The sequence below is a fragment of the Haliotis rufescens genome, unplaced genomic scaffold (genome assembly GCF_023055435.1).
Source record: "Haliotis rufescens isolate VD_foot unplaced genomic scaffold, xgHalRufe1.0.p SCAF_10, whole genome shotgun sequence".
Taxonomy (NCBI): domain Eukaryota; kingdom Metazoa; phylum Mollusca; class Gastropoda; order Lepetellida; family Haliotidae; genus Haliotis; species Haliotis rufescens.
Genome location: NW_025963780.1, coordinates 26086906 through 26109073, shown reverse-complemented (window position 1 = coordinate 26109073; position 22168 = coordinate 26086906). Strand labels below are relative to the sequence as shown.

Below are 22168 nucleotides of genomic sequence, written 5' to 3'. Positions count from 1 at the left end.
TCGGAAGGGGTGCTAAATGGGTTTGTTCACTTGCCAATATATTAGCAAATATCGCCGTGGGGGCTTATTAGAGCGGGGCGCTTATTACGTCGAATACGGTAGTTCATTTTCTCCTAATTTGTCATCAGTATGTTCTAAAGCCAGATATCAATTACACACAAAAGCATCCGAGCGTGGGAAGTAGATCTGTGTTTGTTCAATGCATTACGATCAACAGTGTCTGAAAATAACAGCCAAAAAATGGTTGATGGTTCATTTTTTTCTCAGTGAGTAATGATGCCAGGTAGCTGGCATGTTTTGGTAATTATTGTAGCTTGTGTCAGTTTGTATGCTGTGTTTGCTTGTTTCAGATACATTGCAGGACCCATAGGTCGGTATTATGGTCTCAAGGCAGACGGGGCCAAGCATGTCGTACCGAACCCTTATCTCGAGAAAATATTTGGACAAAATAAAACACCAGATAAAAATTCGTTTTTGGTAAGTACATGTTTGAGGTGTATGAATACTTAGGGCAATCTAGACATGTATGTAAGCAAACATGGTTTCGAATCGACATTTTCAAGGACATTGAGTGATTGTCATCTACAATGTCCGAAGGAATTTGCCCAAATTTGGTAATGACATAGAAGACTGTCTTTTGTACAGCTGATGAAATCCTGAAAATGTCCAATTGCCTTTTGCCTTCAGCATATCACTGCAGTGATGGATGAACATGCTGCTTTGTCTTTTATGTAATCTGAAAGGATGGTCTAAGAGACTGGTATACATAAGAACGCATCAGAAATACGCAGTAAAATCAAATCAAAGCGGATCAAATATGCAACGAACAGATACGCTACAAAAATAAAACTTATGCATATTATCAAAATATTGTGAAGTAACCCTGCGTATTCAATGAGCAAATCAGCAAGTTGTTCTGAAATTATAAACGGTCATTCCGTCAACCTTGCAAAACTCCACGATGACAGTTACATCATGATCATTTGCCATCACACTTTCATGTGGAAGTATCGTAGTATTTTTTAGTACTGATAAAGCTTGCGAACCCACACAACACCAGTTTGCAGGGACTAGATGAATAGAGTTTTTAAATATTTAACTTAAATACCCACATGTGTAAAAACTAGTGGGTAACAGAAATTTGAATACCCAGATAGAATTACTGATACCCAATGATTTTAAAATGCATTGGTAAAAGACCCACAACACCAAAAGCTTATCTGGAGCTCTGTGGTATATATACATTATTCAGGTTGGAGTGAGTGAGTGAGATATTTATCACTTGGGTTTAGCAGACACACTTGGGTATGTTAATGAAAAGCATGTGGTCTCGTGCACAGCACACAGGTCCCGAATCAGGTGAAGTTAAGCCACATCTGTCGCAGAGAGTCCTTGAATGGGCGACCAGCTTGACTTCTGAGAGTTTCTAGGGCTACAGGTCCTGCCCACACTTAAGCACATTTTGTACATGTGGTGTCACACGAGGCAGGTGACTTACCGTATTTGACGTAATAAGCGCCCAGGGCGCTCTCAAAATTAGAAATAGGGGGCTCTTATTTGAATATTATTTTGGTGAAAAAAACAGAGTTGAAAGAAAGAGTAAACTTTCTCTATCGACATGAACTAGATCATCTGCATATTCATGGCGACTAATGAGGTAACGGAAGTTACGTAGTCCGCACATTTTTCCCCGCTCCGTGCCCAGAATCTATTGGGAGATCATAAGGGCCATAATGCCAAACTTAGAAATACGTTCTTCACTAGTAACCAAAAGATAAATACATACTTTGGGCATACTGGGAGTGCTTTTTATTTATTTATTGTTGACTTTTAACATTTTTCCATTTTGTGACAAATTATTGTCATCCAATTTTTTTTAAACAATCTTAAAATATCATTTCTGATATTTTGTTGTTGACTTGTAAAAATATTTTTCTCTTACTTTTCGGTAAAAATGCATTGAATCCTTATTGCTGATAACACATTTAGAATTTTGCTTGTGCTGTCTTTGCACTTGTCTGGACAAATCACTGATGTGTGGCATGATCATACCAAGTGGTTGGTAGAATTATGTCCTCTTTTTGTCCAATTCGGACCTCCATACCCTTTTCTCTGTACCGCGATACGATGGAGTTCTCTCCCTTGTCAAACAGAGCGCGAGGCCCAGCTTTTACTCGGAGCTACTAATGTAAATAATGAACTTTTATCAGTAAAATATGCATTGTTTGATAAAATGAATGAAATCTGATATAGAGAACACGAATAATCATAATGGTTAGTGAGTGCATTTTGTTCCGTTCAGCGTACATGACAAGTACCGCAATACCCCGAGGTTGCAGGCTACTGTTCCCTGACGACTATCAATGGTGTTCACTGTTGTACATCTGAAACATGTACTGTTCCCTCACAACTATCAACGGTGTTGTACATCCCTGACAACTATCAACATCAACAATGTTGTACATCTAAACATGTACTGTTCCCTGACAACTATCTACAGTGTTGTACATCTAAAACATTACTGTTCCCTGACAACTATCAACAATGTTGTACATCTAAAACATGTACTGTTCCCTGACAACTATCAACAGTGTTGTACATCTAAACATGTACTGTTCCCTGACAACTATCTTACAGTGTTGTACATCTAAACATGTACTGTTCCCTGACAACTATCTACAGTGTTGTACATCTAAAACATGTACTGTTCCCTGACAACTATCAACAGTGTTGTACATCTAATACATGTACTGTTCCCTGACAACTATCTACAGTGTTGTACATCTAAAACATTACTGTTCCCTGACAACTATCTACAGTGTTGTACATCTAATACATGCACTGTTCCCTGACAACTATCCATAGTGTTGTACATCTAAAACAATTACTGTCCCCTTGCAACTGTCAACAGTGTTGTTTATCTGTACAAAAGTGACAAAACCCTCTCTATATTCACAAGAAAGCTCTGCTAAAAGCAGTCTATGCAATTCCGACTATATCATGAATATGTACTGTTGTCAGACAACTTTCAACAGTGTTGTACATAGTAAACATTTACAGTCGCTTGACAACTATTAACAATTTTGTTCACTCAGACTGCTCCCAGCTGTTATAACCATCCGACAATATTGTTCTTTCATGTGTCTCTTGGTGTCAAATATAAAACATATTAAAATGAAATACTTGATACTGTTACTTGCATGGGGTGAAAATATAAAATCGATATTTCTTTTCTTCAGAGCATATCAAAACAAACAGACCTGAGCGTGAGGCAGGTTGAAAGATGGTTCAGGATAAGACGAATGCAGAGCCGAACCATTGTTCTCTATAGATTTACAGAATCAAGGTAAATATTCCTCATATTACATTCAGTGTGAAAGGTGAGACACTTGTCCATGATATCGAATCCTGATGAACTTGTCCTGTTCATGAACCCATGCTTGCCGTAAAAGGCGACTATGCTTGTCGTAAAAGGCGACTAACGGGATCGGGTGGTCAGGCTCGCTGACTTGGTAGATGCATGTCATCGTATCCCAATTGCCTGGATCGATGCTCATGATATTAATCATTGGATTGTCTGGTCCAGACTCGATTATTTACAGACCGCCGTCTGGAATATTGCTGAGTGCGGCATTAAACAACAAACCAAACCTGTTCATGAGCTAACTTGATCCCATTGCTGGAAACTTGCTTGAAAGACTTTAGGTAAATGTCATCTGTTCTATGGTAGGTTTACTTAACATCAGCCAAATATGATCAAGGTGTAGGCATACATTGAAACAAATTTAGTTGATCAAATCCATTTTAGCTCACTTCACATTATAACTTTAGCTGATTAGGAACTTTGTATTTTTAGATTTTGAAGTTTTGTTCTTTTGTAGTCTACACTCTTGTTAAGACCTGTGTTTAATTTTTATGATTAATCCCAGGAATATCGTATTAAGCAAGATGATATTAATAAGTTTCGTATTGGACAATATATAGCAATTATCAGAAGCTGTAATAGTTTCTTCTGGATCTAGGGGTCACAGGTGGCCCAGTCGTCTAAGGCGCCGCGATTCGTCTCTTGGTCACGCAACAAACCTATGATTGTGGGTCGAAACCTGGTTCGCCTCGATTATGTTTCGCGGTTTGTCAGGACCATACCTGTGCTCGTTGGTTTCACCAAAGTGGTAAACATCTGAGTTCTGCATCACTTTGGGCTTTCCTCCCACTTTAAGCTGACACGCCGTGATATAACTGGAATACTGTTAAAAGTGGTGTTAAACCCAACTCACTCACTCACTCACTACTTCTGGATTTAACTGCACATATTTATTTTGAAACTGAACGTGTAGCATGAGGTTTAAACTGTTTAATTTGCGTGAATTATTGGATTATCCATAGTCAATCACTCCTCAAAATATCAGCACTGGATTGTCTGGTCCAGACTTGATTATTAACAGGCTGATGTGTTATGGTTGGAATATTGCTGCATACAGCATAAGACAATGAACAAATGAACCTTGAAGCTCATGAGCAAAAGAAAGTCCGTGATGAGAGATGGTGATGGAACTTCCCAATGCACCAATTGAGGCAAACCATCCAGGGTATATATTATCAGACCCGTGAAGATCCGGGGTGGAATAGGTCTTCAGCAATCCCTGCTTACCGTTAAAGGCGACTATGCTTGTCCTAAGAGGCGACTAACAGGACCGGGTGGTCAGGCTCGCTGACTTGGTTGATGCATCATATCCCAATTGCGTGGATCGATGCTCGTGATGTCAATCACTATAATACCCTACGTAATCAAGAAGGATATTCAATGCATGTTTTTATACCTGTACCTGTCTACAAGGATGATTGGGGCATTCGGGTAGCCTAGTGGTTAAAGCATTAACTCGTCACGCCAAAGACCCGGATTCGATTCCCGACATGGGTGCAATGTGTGGAGCCCATTTCTGGTTCCCCCGCCGTGATATTGCTGGAATATTTCTTACAGTGGCGTAAAACCATACTCATTCGCTCACTACAAGGATGATACTCTTCTTTGAAATGGTATGTAAAGTAAATATCATGGACATTTCGTACATTTTTACAGTCTGCGCCAAAAGCTTTTGAGAGTACCGGTACTAGCCCCAACATGGCTGTGACCAGCGTTTCAGAAGTTATCAGTGTTATATTAGCTGAGCTTGCTTGACTGAACAGAATTTTACTGGATTCGGGCTTCGGACAAGTGGTTTAAGTCGCAGACTGTTTAATAAGAATCCCAGAATGCCTCCTTCAGTTGGCTGATAAATTTATTAGTGTAATGGCCATTATAGCGTAGTGTTTCCTTTGTTTCAGTTGGAGGTTTTTGTTCTATCTGGTCATATTTTGGTATGGATTGATAGTGCTGTGGGATGTAAGTATATCGTATATATGCATGTGTACAATTGTGGGAATAACACCCAGTGATACTATAAGTTGTAGCAGGATCATGAGGGATACATGGGGTTTTATGCATCCTGTGTTAGGTTTTATTCCACGAGGGACGCATAAAAGCACTTATCATACCACCATGTCAGAATGATGAGATCTGATTGGTCCACTTGATCCATTGGCTCGGAAAAAGTGTACGGCTTTTTGCTTTGAGGCGGGGTGTGAGGGATTTATTCTGCCTCTGAGAAATCCACGTGCAGCCTGTATTGCTCATGGTGGGGTATAAGAGATTTATTCCCCTACTGAGAAGTTTATTACTCTCCAAGGCAGGAAACACAGTATTTTATCAAGATCACATGGACCAATCAGATCTCATCATTCTGACATGGAGGTTTGATAAAGTGTTTTATCACATACACAGCTGATCATATTGACAATAAAGAGATGTTGTTTGGTATGTACTGTGCATTAAGGAAAATTGTCAACGGTGAACACAAATCATTCAGTTGAGCCACTGCAATTTACTTTTCTGTAGGGGCGGTCGGGTAGCCTAGTGGTTAAAGCGTTGGCTCGTCACGCCGAAGACCCAGGTTCGATTCCCGACATGGGTACAATGTGTGAAGCCCATTTCTGGTGTCCTCCGCAGTGATATTGCTGGAATATTGCTAAAAGCGGAGTAAAACCATACTCACTCACTCACTCACTTTTCGTTCCTCGGACGGCGGGGTTTAGGGGTGGTCAAGGTGGGATTTGAAGGTACTTCTCTGAATCTTATCGATAATTGATTGATATTTAGTTAACGAATTGATATCTGAAATTGATATCTATAGCCAGCCCTACATATTGCAGTGAGATGGAGACACAGTAGCTGTATCCTTGTGTTTTGTTTTGTTTTCCAGAAAAGCTGGTTATGGGACACCATGGAGTGTTGGATAGGATATCCACGCCATGTAAGTACCTTTATCATTTGACCGTGAAGAGATCATCCGTTTAATAAACATACAGCTGTATTACACATTGTGTAATACCAAAACGTGTGCTTATGTACTCTCGGAACAAGTTTCACGAACAAATATTGAAAGCTCTTAACATCCCTTGGCTTATTCAACGACATTGCGTGTGGAGATGATAGATCACTGAGAGGAGCTTATGCACACTCGATGACCCCAGCAACCTTGTTGCTAGGCTGACGTCACATGGCATTGTTTCGCCGATGGATCTTGCAACAATATTCCACAAATTACGTCATCGGGTATTGTGACGTGATTGTAAACTTTGTGGTGCAGGGCCCCGTTCCACAAGGCGATCGTACTGTAGCGCAACGACAGTCGTAAGTCTATGTTGAAGTATGTGAGTTGCGATAACCTTAGCTCTATGATAACTTTGTGGAACGGACGCCTGAACTCTAAAGGTCGACCGTTGTATGGTATTAAATTCATACGTTTCAACTTTTGACGTGTTTGAAGTATTATTCTGTTAAACTCAATTGGATTATGCCGTGGATCGTGTAGGTGTCAGCCTATTCACGCTCAGCAGTATAATTCTAAAAACGTTATAAATGGCAAGTAATAAATAAAATACTAAACTCGCTCCCCTGTAAAACCAATTTTATGAAACTCATGAATAGTTGTGGTATCTGACTTGCTTTCGCTCGTCAGATACCAGAACTATTCACTCGTTTCATAAAATTGGTATTACACGGGAGCTTGTTTAGTGTTCTGTATGTATTATATTATACTTGGTATTTCAAAAACTCATCCAGTACCATACATGTGCCCTGTGGGATTCCTGATTAGGAAAGGCCCCTACCAACCTGTGCTGGTCATACGAGGTGACTCAATGGATTGGGTGGTCTGACTCGTTGACTTAGTTGATTGTTTGTCATTGTACCCCAGAAGTGGATCATTGTTCATAACATCCATCACTGGTTTGTCGGGTCCAGACCGGAATATACATTTACTAATTTAGCTGGAATAATGCTGAGTGTGTCGTTGAACAGCAAACAAGCAGCAACAAAAATGAACCTGATTGTATTCGTGGGCAGTACATGTCCTCAGTGTACAAGCTTGGCATGAGTGGTGACTAGAATGAGGACTGCCCCCAGGTCTAGTGGATAGAGCATCTGCCTAGAGAGCCGAAGGTCTGTGGTTCAGTCCTCTGGCCGTGTCATACCAAAAGATGTTAAAAGATGGTACTTGTTACCCTGCCTGGTGCCCTTGTTTATTTACAAGCCGATGTGATCATTGTCATATAGGTGGAACATTTGCTCTGTGGACCGCCTCCGTGGTCTAGTGGTAAAGCGTCCGCCCGGAGAGTGGAAGGTCAATCCCCGGCCGCGTCATACCAAAAGACGTTAAAAGATGGTACTTGTTGGTCGTTAATCTGTCTGGCGCTCGGTATTAAGGGCTTAAACAAAGACTGGTCGGCTCGGAGTCAGTATACTTTGTCTGAGTGGGGTATTCATGTTAAACTGCGGCATCGTATCTCAGTGAAATGGCACAATAAATCGGCATCAGTCCGGACTAGTACAAGCAGACACACACACACACACACACACACACACACACACACACACACACACACACACACACACACACACAATCAAACACACACACACACACACACACACACACACACACACACACACACACACACACACACACACACACACACACACACGTGCTTGCACGTCGCTATATAAGTGCAATAACCTTGAACGCAACGTTAAACCAAATTTCACCTCTCCTCACATTTGCTATGTCTAAATGATCTTCATTTCACATTGCAGCATATCTCCCCAGAAATCTATTGGTACTATGCAGTGGAAGCATCCTTCTACCTCTCACTTTTAATTACACAGTGTAAAGATGTCAAAAGAAAGGTATGGAATACGAGTAATATCACTGGTTGTATCATGGTTAGCACATGATGTTGTTCATCTCTTTCATATATCTGGACAATGATTGGTTGCCATGTGGTCATTACAGGTTTCATCTTTTACAACTCTTTTGTAATACCGTATTCGACGTAATAAGCGCCCCCCTCTAATAACGCCCATGGCTATATTTGCGAGTGAAAAATCCCAATTAGCACCCCTTCTGACTGATCAATGTGCACAAGACTTATTGATTTGTGTATAATACGCACTCGTGTGTTATATGCACCCTTAATTGTGGGCAATTAAATTCTGGAAAATATATCTATCGTGTATGATACGCACATACTTTCTGTTGTATCATTTCAGGCTGTCAGCATGGTCAGCATAAACTACGAAATTTACAATTTTTTCAACTCTGCTTTTGTTCTCACCAAAGTTATATTCTAATAAGAGCCCACTATTTCCAATATTGAGAGCGCCCCAAGCGCTTATTACGTCGAATACAGTATCAGAAATTTAAGCACTGTGATGCATGAGTCAGGACCATGTCTTTCAGCTTCACCTCAATATTTTGTGGAATATTATTTTCTTGCGCCGCCGTGATATTGCTGGAATATTGCTAAAAGCGGCGTAAAACCATATTTCACTCACTATTTTCTTGCAAAAAAATCAGCCAAAACATTTGTGAGAGTTATGACACTTACATTTTATCAACTGAATATTGTGTCTCTTTTCCAGGATTTCGCTGAGATGTTTATCCACCACGTGGTAACACTTAGCCTCATGTTCCTATCATGGTCGCAGAATATTGTGAGATTTGGGACACTCATCCTCGTCTTGCATGATGCTGTGGACTCCTTGTTGGAGGTGAGGCATCACTTGTTCCTGTTGTGGACCAACTTGAGGATATGGGTTAGAATTGTTCTTCAGCAACCCATGCTTGTCATAAGCGGTGACCAACAGGATCGGGTGGTCAGGCTCACTGCCTGGTTGATGTACGTCATGTCCTATTTGCTTATATCGATGGTCAAGATGTCAAGCACTGGGTTGTCTTGTCCAGATTTGATTATTTACAGGCTGTCGTCATTGCTGGAACATTGCTGAATTGGCGTCAAACAGCTAACAAACAAACAAATATTCCTGTTGATGAAGAAGAGGGCTGAGTAGAACAAGGGATGTCATTGTATATTGGGATATCGATGTATCGATAAATTTTTTATGTTGGCACTGTTTCATTACAAATTCATGAACATCAATATTAAATTAATACTTCACTTCCATGGAAACATTTACATTTTTAAGATTACCATAATTAAGATGGCTGATGAGAAGGCCAAGAATCAAATTTTATAAGTCTAGTTTTATATTTAGCATTAAGTTCATTAAGTGCAGGTCCAGATTTTAATCGATACACATACAGAATAACAATTGTTATTAATCAATGTCGTGATACGGAAGGCTTTCCAAATTAATGACAACCCCTATTGCTGATCCAGCCCCGGCTCCTAGGAATGGCTTGTTGTTTTTATGTTTACTGCACAACTCAAACTGCCATTTATCGGGAGTCCCTTCACATCTGACTTGGTTGATGCATGTCATCGATCCCAATTGCGTGGATCGATGCTCATGATATTAATCACTGGATTGTCTGGTCCAGACTCGATTATCTACAGACCGCCGTCGTATAGCTGGAATAATGCTGAGTGCGGCGTTAAACAACCAACCAACCAACCAACCACCCCTTCACATCTATAAGTCAGTCTGTGGCTTTATTAAGGTAATATAGCTGGGAATCATAGACCAACATGCAAATCTTCACTGATACAACGGGGGCACGGGTGGCCCAGTCGTCTAAGGCGCCGCAATTTGCTGTGCAGAGTTGCGTCCCTTGGGCACGCCAGAAACCTGTGGTTGTGGGTTCGAATCCTGGTTCTCCCCAATTATGTTTCTAGGTTTGTCAGCCCTATACCCGTGCTCGTTGGTTTCACTGAAGTGGTAAACGTCTGAGACCTGCACCACTTTGGGCTTTCCTCCCACATTAAGCTGACATGCCGTGATATAACTGGAATACTGTTAAGAAGCGGCGTTAACCCAACTCACTCACTCACCGATACAACGTGGTCCATCAGGCAAGTGGGGAATTAGTTCCCATGTTATGATAGGTCGAGTAAATGCATGACTGAGGAGCATCACAACACTCTATAAGCAATGACATCACTGCATTTGTTGGTTGACATCATGATTTTCTCTGGGAGGTGGGATAGCCAAGTGGTTAAAGTGTTTGCTCCTCACGCCGAAGGCCTGGGTTTGATTCCCTACTTCGGTACATTGTGTGAAACCCATTTCTGATGTCCCCTGTCATGGTATTGCTCGAATATTGCTGGAAGCGGAGTAAAACCACACTCACTCACTCACTCTGGGCAGTTGAAATGCCTGGTCATAAACGCATACAAGGTACAATGCCAACATACAAAAATTTACTTTATGGTAGGGCAATATGTTTTTTTATGGATCTGGAATTGTCATGGAATAGGGTTTTGAATAGTTTTGGGGGGTATTTTACGCAAATCCGCAGCTTATCTGTAGCTCTGTGTATGATACGTTGTGTGAGGACACATCTTTCATAGAGCATCCCCACACAAACTAACAGGCCATGTTAGACTACATCAACACATGGGAATCTGTCAGGGAAATACCTGTTGTCAAAGCAATGGATTCAATTAGGATATCCCCACGTGGATACAATTTGTCTACCCTGGTGTCTTGGGCCCCCCATCCTATAGCGTATCTTAATGATAAGAGAGAACTTAAAATCCTATGTCACCAGATTAATCTAACAGGACAAACAAGGGGAGATAACTTAACCTGTCGCAAACACTTTTTTAGCAATAATGACATATTGAAGTCTTTTATCATCATATCGCCACTGTTAAAGTGAAAAAGACATGATAAATGATGCCTAAAAGTCCTTTGCAACAGGTCACTAGTATGAAAACACTTGCAAATTTTGTTTATGTTATTTGAACAGAAAGTACCCAAATATATCAGCCAGCTCTAAAAGAGCTTATTCCATCCCGATCTCTAGCATCAGGTAGCCAGTGTTTGTTTTCTGTGCCAAAATCATGTAACAGCATCTTTTGGGGATCATAGCTTCACCAAAGGTGGACCAGTATTGTGGATTAATGTTCGAGATCATGTCTGATGTAGTAAAAACCTATCTTCCTTTGCGTCCCAGCTGAAGAATCACTGCTTCAGACAGGCATACCACTGAACCACATGTCAGGCGTTGATCTTTCCTTAGCGCCTTTGAGCAATCATCACTAGCTGGAGACAGGCGCTCTACAAATTACTATTATTGTTGTTGTTGTTGAACACCTGTCTCCAGTAAGTGATGATTGCTCAAAGGCGCTTGTAGTTGTTGTTATAATTTATTATTTTAATTTTTTAAAATTATTATTATTATTATTATTATTGGACGACATGAAGAATATTTAATATATAGTTGTTGTTTTTTTAATTTGGCTTAAAAGATTCAAATACACATTTTATTGATGTACCATACATATGACACGTAATTGAAAATTATTATCATCAACATCATTATCATTATTATTATTGTTGTTACTGCGTTTTTATTATTAAATTTGGTGTGTTGTTAAAGTGAACATGGCTTTGTTTCAGGCAGCCAAGATGGCCAAGTACCTGAAATGGCAAAAAACAACAGACGCAGTTTTTGTCATATTTCTACTCGTTTGGGTCATCACAAGAATGATTCTATTACCATATAAGTAAGTACAACAGCTACACACCGACTGCCACTTTGCCTATAGTATTGTAGGTATCTTCCTATGAGGGCGACCGCCTCCGTGGTCTAGTGGTAGAGCATCCGCCCGCATCATACCAAAAGACGTTAAAAGATGGTACTTGTTGTTACCCTGTCTGGCGCTCGGCATTAGGGGGCTAAAACAAGGACTGGCCGGCTCAGAGTCAGTATACTGTGTCTGAGTGTTAAACTGCGGCATGATATCTCAGTGAGCTAGCACTATAAATCGGCATCAGTCCGGACTAGTTCAAGCAGCCACACACACACACACACACAGGTGCAAGCACGTGACGCGAGGTAAAACCAATTTCACCTCACCTCCCTTTCATTAGGGCTGGTATTGGTACTCCGGTACTTGGGTCGGGTGGGTCCTGAGTAGAACCAGGGTACCCACAGGACTACCTGGACCTGGGTAATCATGTGACACATTGTTTAATGATGATAACAGTTAAATTCCACAGTTGCACAACAAGTCGCTACATGTTCCCATTTCTTTCTGACTTTGCACACATTCCTTCTGACTTTTATATTTTTGAGTAAAGATAAAGCTTCAGTCAACTACAGTGTATGCATGATCAGAACATTGTATGCATGTATCTGAGCAGCCTTTGACAGGACTCCACTAAAACTTGAGACTTTAAGCAGGTACCCGGGTAGGGTTGGGTAATAGGGTGTAGGGTACCCGGGTAGTAAATTTGGACTCGTCCAAGCCCTACGTCCTATCTCAAAGTAACCTTGTGAGAGGTACTTCTTTCAAGTAAAACCACTTGAGAGGTTTGACGTTTGAATTGTAAGACCTGCTTTGAGGTTTTACAGTTGAATTGTATGACCTAGGTTTTACTGTTGAATTGTATGACCTAGGTTTTACTGTTGAATTGTGTAAACAGCCTTTTAATGTGCACTAAATGTTGATTTTTGACTGGTTAAGATTTCACATGGAAATTCTGCGACATGAATTGAACCTTCCACCTCACATATCATGTACAGTATCATAACCCACTGTTTCCCCTCTGAGCCACCAGGGCAAGTAATGAAAGGTGTTCAGTCTCACATGTCATGACTTCAGTTGTCTGCATGCTGCACATGGTCTTTTATGTGCCTGCTGTCATTGAATTTACTTTATACCACATCTACTGTATTGTTTCACAAAAACGGTATTCCAATGTTTTTTTATTCTTTCCGGTTTTCTTGAATTTGGACAGTTCATAAGTTAGTTAAGACATTTTTCGGTTGAAAATGTAAACCTCAAACTCAGGAAAAGCCCTTAGGCCTTCTGCTCAGATGCTCAGATGGATTCAATTTACCACATCGGCACAATGTGTGAAACCCATTTCCTGTATATTTCTGGAATATTGCTAAAAGAAACGTAGAATGTCCTAAATGCATAATATTCATGTCTAAAACATGTGTCTGTCAAAGAATTTAATCTCAACATTTGGACCATTATGAATGGAGGTCTCTAGACAGAAATCATTTTGGCTTTGGACTTTTGGCTGAAGTCTGAGACTTGGCTTAAAACTCACTCACTCACTCTTGGTTTTCAGGTTGATTTACACTGCAATGTTCGAGTCTACGACCATTGTGGGCTTCTGTGCAATATACTTCTTATACAATGGCCTGCTCATCGTCCTGCAGATTCTGCACATATTCTGGTTCGTCATTATCAGCAAGATGGCATACTCCGCCCTGAAAAAAGGAAAAGTAAGTCCTGTACCCTCTTCATACCTTCAGAGCAGGAGAGTTACAATCATACATACGTCAAGTCAAGAACGAAAGTCCAGGGGTCCTTGTCATAACCCGCGCTGGGATCAGGGCTAGAATTGGTCTGTAGTGATCTATCCTTGTCTAAGAGGCTGTTGTCAAGGACTTGTATGCCGCAATGGTACTGTGACAACGTCATCAGGGCTTGTTAATTACGAAACTAGGTTATGAATATTATGTCAACACCTCCTACCTCCTACCCCACCCCCATGAAAAAGCGCGAATATTGCTGTCTGTGGCATAAAACAACATTCACTCCTTGTCCAGTGCTTAATTTGAAATATGAGGTCGACTTGAGGATACAATTCATTTCTATAACTCACCAGTAATTGTATTCCGCAATTCCACGGCCGCAGAATATTTTGCAGAAATACCCACTTGCTGCAGAAATGTTCTTATCGTGCAGAAAATAATATTTGGAGCATATCTCGTGCAGGATTCGTCAAATATGAAAGCTGGTTTTTAATGTGTAAGCGGACATTAATTCCCTTTGAGATGAAGTTGGCTTTTGTATTTTTGCATTCCGAACGTGCATATCTGTATGTTTACTCTCACCCGCGGATAAGTTTATCATGAAAATGCCTGCCACAAGTCAAACATGTGCAATGTGTCAGTGAGTTTTGCAACAGAAGTATTGAATAGACCACTAATTGAAGGGTTTTAACACAAGGTTATGACAAGGACCGCTAGACTTTTATTCTTAATTCCTATAACTAATGGTGTTACTGGTATACTTAGATGAATACAGTGGCATGATTTCTATAATATTTTACCCTGTCAATAACAATAGTAGAGTGTTTCAGCTGCATGATGTATAGCCCAAAATACATCATGCAGCAAGGATGTATGCATGCTGTAGGTGCTGGAAATCTGGAAAGCTTTGCGTCTTGAAATTATTGCGAGTGGCTAACAATTGCCTTATATGTGACACCCTGTTTAGCAAAAGCTATTTTTGCATGTTATTTTTTACGAGAAGGAAACGGCATGATAAAATGTTTAAACTATAGATGCATGTGTTGTAGTTGACAAGGAAGATTGGAGCTAGTTTATCTAACAGTATAGACTGGCTAGTTGTCTGTCATAAGACCCTGATACTAATATATCCAATACAGCCCATGCAAGTCTATAAAGTTTGGCAAGTCTAGATTACTGCAGTTTCAGGAAATGTAGAGAGTCTGGGCTCCTTTTTATTATATTTTGTATTAAGATAATCCAACAACTGTTTTTTTCTATAAGATATGATCATTTCAGAGACTAGATGTATGTCTAACTGGCTGGCATATGTCTGGTCAACTCAGTGTCATGTAAGCAAGTTGACGAGATATGGTGGGTTAGTGAACTTTCCTGACTAAACTGTTGACTCTGACAATGTGTATTGAAGGCAACTCAGGATGTGAGCGATTATCAGTCAATCATGCACTGGCTGGAGTGTCGAAAGGGATTAAAAATATACACCTCCTATGTTTTTTTAAAATGTTGGCCTCAATAAATAACTGTGTGATGAAACTATTGTGAGTGTGTGTCACTCGCCGTTTTTACAGTACTTTTCTGATGCCAAAACTTTCTAGATTTACAGTATTTGTAATGGTGATGGCCTGACCTTCATATTGCCATTTATTCCTATAAAACTATAAAACTTTCGTTCCAAATTCAATCATCTACTAAATTAACAATATTTTGTATAGATTTTACCATCCACCACCTCACATCATAAATCCAATTCAATACTTAGCAGCATATGTTACAACATATGGCTTTGATCTATACGGAAAAAATAAATAAATTCAGGATCATGAATATTTTGTTGGATATTATCATGGAATTGCATGCTCAGTCTTCACTGTTAATTAAATATCCCGATAAATATCCAAGGTCCTTCTCCTTTTTTTATTCAGTGTTTGTTAAGATCTTTGTCATTGTTCTTCCATCTGAAAATATTAATTCAGTTTATTATAACTGAAACTAGGCACCGTATTCGACGTAATATGCGCCGAGGGCGCTCTAAAAATTAGAAATAGGGGGCTCTTATTAGAATTTAATTTTGGTGAAAGAGTTGAAAGATCATAAATTTCATGGTTTATGCTTACAGCCTGAAATGATACAAAAGAAAAGTCTGTGCGTATTATACACGACAGATGTATTTAATTTCCGTAATTAAGGGTGCATATAACACACGAGTGCGTATTATACACGGATAAATAAGTCGTGTGTACATTGATCGATCGGAAGGGTGCTAATTGGGATTGTTCACTAGCCAAAATATATTGCAAATATCGCCGTGGGCGCTTATTAGAGCGGGGCGCTTATTACGTCGAATACGGTATGTCCCTTTGGCTGAAGAACAAACAGGGTTGTCACATACATTAGTTTTCAGTCGCTCATTTTGTTGAGCCACTAAGTATTACATCAAATATTATTTGTCCATGTTGATACCATTTATCAGCCTTACTTATAAAGAACTAATGCTCCTCTCCAAAAATAAATATCAGTGATATTCTCAGTAAGTTACATCTTCTAAGAGAAACTATAATAATAATAATGATAATAATAATAATAATTTGTATTAAGGTGTCACATGGTACGTCAATAAAATATATCTTTGAATCCTTAAAGCCAAATTTTAAAAAATCCAACTATATCTTAAATATCTTTCGTGTCCTTATGTCTGGGGAAAATATGTTTAAGTGACTGTTGTTTCGAAATGTGCTTGGACAAATGTGGGATTGTCTGTTTGCACAATTACTAATGCAAGAATATTTATTCCACCTTTTCATGCATCCATTACTTATTTTCCTTTTTTAGCCCAAGCTGATAGCGGAGAGTCATGTCTTTCATAGACTTGTCATTGTATTTGGTGGTAGTTAAGGCTACACTTCCACATACAAATTTGGCATGATAATCACCTGTATGAGAATAGTGCATCATGGGAGGTATATGGTTTGTTACACTGTCTTACTAACACGTGTGTGTTTTGGATTCAGTAGTTTGCTGTTACTTACCCGCTCTTTATGGTTGGCTTGATACCCTCTTTGAGATCAGTTTGCTTCATTGAATTCATGAACTTTTAATTAAGCATTATTTCACTAGTGTTAACAAACCCTACTAGGCAACATCCCCGTTGACGGCCATGATGGACACTGGGTATGGAAACTCCTTGAATGTAGCTCTCTTCTGTGACTGGGTTGACGACACCATGTGTGATTGTGTGTCAGCATGTGTGATTGTGTGTCAGCATGTGTGATTGTGTGTCAGCATGTGTGATTGTGTGTCACCATGTGTGATTGTGTGTCTCCATGTGTGATTGTGTGTCACCATGTGTGATTGTGTGTAACCATGTGATTGTGTGTCCCCACGTGTGAGTGTGTGTCTCCATGTGTGATTGTGTGTCTCCATGTGTGATTGTGCGTCTCCATGTGTGATTGTGTGTCTCCATGTGTGATTGTGTGTCTCCATGTGTGATTGTGTGTCTCCATGTGTGATTGGATGTCTCTATGTGTGATTGTCTCCATGTGTGATTGTGTGTCTCCATGTGTGATTGTGTGTCTCCATGTGTGATTGTGTGTCTCCATGTGTGATTGGATGTCTCTATGTGTGATTGTCACCATGTGTGATTGTGTGTCTCCATGTGTGATTGGATGTCTCTATCTGTGATTGTCACCACGTGTGATTGTGTGTCTCCATGTGTGATTGGATGTCTCTATCTGTGATTGTCTCCATGTGTGATTGTGTGTCACCACATGTGATTGTGTGTCACCATGTGTGATTGTGTGTCATGTCTAGTTGCTCTGGCCTATTTCACCATATAGATGACTAACATGGTTACACTTCAGTTGTAACTACGACTGCTTGATGTTTAATTTGACCACCACCATCGCTGCCTGTCATGTATCTAATGACTGTCACACAAAGATTATTGACAAAGGTCATTCTACCATAGACTGCTTCCAAATGGAACTGGGGAATTTGTTTGGTACATGTCATGCAAACAACTAAGTTCAAGGTCACGAAATAGAAAAGACTTAGTATATACCTTTATTAGGTTTTGGTCAAGATTACTCAGAGGTCAAGGTCAAGCCTTGAAAACATTAGCTCTACTTCACACGTCCCTATTATGGCGTCACAACATTCATTGTGATGCTAGAGATATGACGTCACACATCATAGCCATAAATTCCCAGTTAGACTGTCATCAGACTAAAAGTATTTTAGATTTTAAACAGACGTCCTCTTAGCTGCCAAACTATCTCCTGATTAGTTTTGAGGGAAATCAGGCTTAATGCAACTATGCATGCATGCATGAGACGGGAACACATCACTTCTTTCTTGTGTGTGCTATTTGATACACATCCAACAGCAGGCCTCAAAGTTTAAATTTTTACCAAGTAGCTATATGGCTAAAAGTATTTTTTTTCCAGGTAGCAAGTGGTAAAATTAAGAAGTCAAGCCAATAGTGTTGGTAGCCAAAAGCATTTGAAATTATCTTTTATCAAATAACTATTATTGTATATTTGTGGAAACTGTATTTGAGTTTCGTTATTTGTGACTCGAATAATGATGCAACTTATGTTACTAGATTATATAGGTATATCTTTGCTTATCCAATAAACTATCAACGAAAATAAAATACTAATTACATTAATATTTATGTATTTCGGTTCATTGTTGACTTTTGGAGGAATTATTTGCGAGTACAATTGTATATTCTTGTCTTCACATATGTGTAGCAATAGAATTTAGTCACCACAAGATATTTTTCAAGGTAGTTATTTGGCTACCTCTGAATTTTAGACAGTAGACAAATTGAAATTTAGGTCGCATTGGCGACCATTTTAGTCGCAACTTTGAGGCTTGAACAGCCATGACTGCTTACTACAGGCTACAATAAAATCATATTTCTATATAGGCCAGCATCTCACAACAGGCTTCAGCAATGAAACTGTGCTTTTGTTGATATAATACCACCGCCTCTTTACAATGTAGGACCACCTCCGTGGTCTAGTGGCAGAGTGTCTGCCAAGAGAGCGGAAGGTCCGGGGTTCAATCCCCAGCTGTGTCATACCAAAAGACGTTAAAAGGTGGTACTTGTTGTTACCCTGTCTGGCGCTCGGCATTAAGGGGTTAAAACAGGGACTGGTTGGCTCGGAGTCAGTATACTGTGTCTGAGTGGGGTATTCATGTTAAACTGCGGCATGATATCTCAGTGGGCTAGCACTATAAATCGGCATCAGTCCGGACTAGTACAAGCAGCCACACACACACACGTGTATGCACGTCGCTATATTAGTGCAATAATCTTGGACTCGACATAAGCCCAATTTCACCTCACCTTTACAATGTAGTAGCTCAGTGCATTGATGACGTGTTTGCAATGAGCGTAAGTTCTTGTTTGCAACACGATTTGATATGTAGGTGTACAGCAGAAAATCATCCTGAGTTTGTATTTCAGTATGCAAATATTCTTGTTATATCGTTTCAATAAAATGAGCTTTATCATTGAGATTTCTGAGTAATAATTTGATGTTTAATTAAAAAAATTTATCAAAAATTCTTAGAATGATATTGAAAATGACTGTGAAAAATGTAATAATGTGTTTTTCATTTATATTATTGTTTTTATCATTTAAAGTACATTCACAGTTCACAGTTAAGAAAAAAGGGAGATAATATGTCTATTGCCCACAGTTATCTCCCTTGAATTAATCACATGCTGATTTTGTTCTGTTTTGTGTTTTCAGATTGCAAAGGATGACAGAAGTTCAAGCGATGAAGAAATATCGGAGGATGATGTTACCAATCACAAGTCTGATCATGTAGCTAATGGCAACAATCTAACCAATGATAGCAGAGAAAAATATTTGTCAACCAATGGAAAGATTGGAACAAACGGAGACATTATTCTGTCCGACAGCAACCAGAACAGATTAGAGAGAGGGTTTTAGTGAGGATCTATTTGACTATACTTCCATGTTTTCACTTGTCTTTGTTTATGATTACATTTACTAATATTCTTTGTTCTCACAAGATTCTTCATTGGAGTAGCATCACATGAAGTTTAAAACTCTGAATGGCCATTAAGCATAGCTTTAAAACCATTTACTGTCTTTTAACATCCCACATTTATTTATCTTGTACATTTTATCATATCTTAACCTATGCAAAATCTGCAGAATATTGTAATGTATAATGTGAATGACACTTTGCAAATGTATGCAACTTTTGTCCAGTGTCTTGATTTCATAAAATGCATGAAAAAACAGTATCTTATGAGGCGTATTATGAAGTACAAATTGTTGTTTATGTGCAGGTGCCCTGTTGATTTGTAGTCTAAGTGGTATGTATTGACTTTCTATGTGTGAAAGATGTCATAGACAGATCAGATGTTTCCTCATTGCCTAATTCTCTGTGTTTGAAATTAGTTTTCGAAATCAGCGGATGCTGCTGTTGAGATGATGTAATCTCATTAAAATCAGATCTTTTCCTCCAACGTGTCACCTCTCTCCATCAAGATCTGATAAACCCGTCGTAGGATGGGACATCAGGTGAGCTCTTGAGGCTTCATAATTCTTAGTACGAGCAGAGCTCCAGATAAGCTTTTGGTGTTGTGGGTATTTTACCCATCCATTTTAAAATCATTGGGTATCAGTAATTCTATCTGCGTATTCAAATTTCTGTTACCCACTAGTTTTTACACATGTGGGTATTTAAGTTAAATATTTAAAAACACTATTCATCTAGTCCCTGCAAACTGGTGTCGTGTGGGTTCGAGAGCTTTATAGGACTCAAAAATACCACGATACTTCCACAAGAAAGTGTGATGGCAAATGATCATGATGTAACTGTCATCGTGGAGTTTGGCAAGGTTGACGGAATGCCCGTTTATAATTTCAAAATAAGTTGCTGATTTGCTAATCGAATACAGAGGTTACTTCACAATATTTTGATAATACGCACAAGTTTTATTTTTGTAGCGTATCTGTAATGTTCGTTGCGTATTTGATACGCTTGGATTATATTTTACTGTGTATTTCTGCATTTCTGATACGTATTTCACGCAGATACGCAGCTTATCTGGAGCTCTGTACGAGTCGTTGGCTCGTCGCACCGATCACCAGGGTTCCATTCCTCACGTGTACTATGTGTTTCCCCATGTGTACAATGTGTTTCTCCCAGTGTACAATGTGTTTCTCCAAGTGTGCAATGCTTTCAGTCCATTTCTGGTGTTCCATGCTGTGATATTAAAAAGACTATTGAAACGAGTGTAAAAGTATACTCACTCACTCATTCACTCGGTACGAGTGAGGAAAGCTTTCAGAGTAGCATATTTGGTTTTTGGATCTCAAAATGAGAGTATCTGGTCAGTTCTAAATGGAAAATAATAAGGTCCCACAATGTTTATACTTTTCTGTATGCCATGGTATCTACACATAAAAGGTTGTACTATTGAGACAACACATGTTTTGGGTTTGTTTCTTATGATCAGACTGAAAATTAGGAAAAAAGGACGCTGAAAGCTGAAACTGCAACTGTAGCAGAGAGTCAAATAACCCGTTTTTAAGGTGCTGACAAAACAGATTGGAGGGTTAGGTTTAGATGCTTGTGCATAATTGACATATCTGGAATATTGCTGACTGGAGTTTAACAACAAAAAACAAGAAAAAGTAATTTGGCTAAAAAAAACTGCATCCTTCATTTTTATTTGGCAAAGAAAGTTGGCTCAGGGTTCATCTGACACCTCCTTTATGAGGGTTTGTCAGATGGCGATGGAGAGAGGAATGGAATCGTAAGCCTATGTTAAAGTATGGGAGTTACGATCATCTTAGCGCTAACATCGTTTTGTGCAAGTGGGACCTGATAATAAAATTGATAAACATTGTGAAGTTGCTCCAGTAACAGAAGACTGTTTTCTAAGTCATGTTTAGTCAGTGAATGAATTCAATGATGTTATTACTGAATTGTTTTGAATGCATACGTTCTGCATCATGATAAAACATCACATTCACCCCGGCCAGTTTCCTTCTAAATAACTGAAGCTACAATCACTATGATGCAATCACTTACCTTGAAACTAAGTAACTCAGGACATGATGTGTTATGGTTGTTATTATCTTTATTCAGGATGAGACCAGGGCCCCGTTCCACAAAGCGATCATAGGGCTACGACTGTCGTAAGCCTATGCTAAAGAATGGGAGTTACGATCATCTTAGCCAACCTTCGCTTTGTGGAAAGGGGCCCTGATCTGATATTTCCTTGTTATATTGTTCCATTAGTAATTTCAGTTATGTAGATCTTATTGTGATTAATAACC

General features: G+C 39.4%; 1 protein-coding gene across 3 annotated transcripts in view; it reads left to right on the top strand.

Moving 5' to 3' along the window:
- The window catches only part of LOC124123088 (ceramide synthase 5-like), a 57233-nt gene extending 36685 nt beyond the window's left edge, over window positions 1-20548 (top strand). The window contains exons 2-11 of one of the 3 annotated variants that reach the window (XR_006859265.2): window positions 351-477; window positions 3240-3346; window positions 5326-5383; window positions 6300-6350; window positions 8189-8281; window positions 9017-9145; window positions 11960-12066; window positions 13646-13802; window positions 16665-16792; window positions 19598-19728. Coding sequence is in view for 2 of the 3 variants with exons in the window: in XM_046486348.2 (XP_046342304.1) it covers window positions 351-477; window positions 3240-3346; window positions 5326-5383; window positions 6300-6350; window positions 8189-8281; window positions 9017-9145; window positions 11960-12066; window positions 13646-13802; window positions 19598-19801 (1033 nt within the window). In the remaining variant the exon portion in view is untranslated. Of the gene's footprint in view, window positions 1-350; window positions 478-3239; window positions 3347-5325; window positions 5384-6299; window positions 6351-8188; window positions 8282-9016; window positions 9146-11959; window positions 12067-13645; window positions 13803-16664; window positions 17117-19597 lie in introns of those variants that run through there. The other 2 variants (XM_046486348.2, XM_046486349.2) reach the window with 2 other exon arrangements.
- The last annotated feature ends 1620 nt before the right edge of the window (window positions 20549-22168 follow it).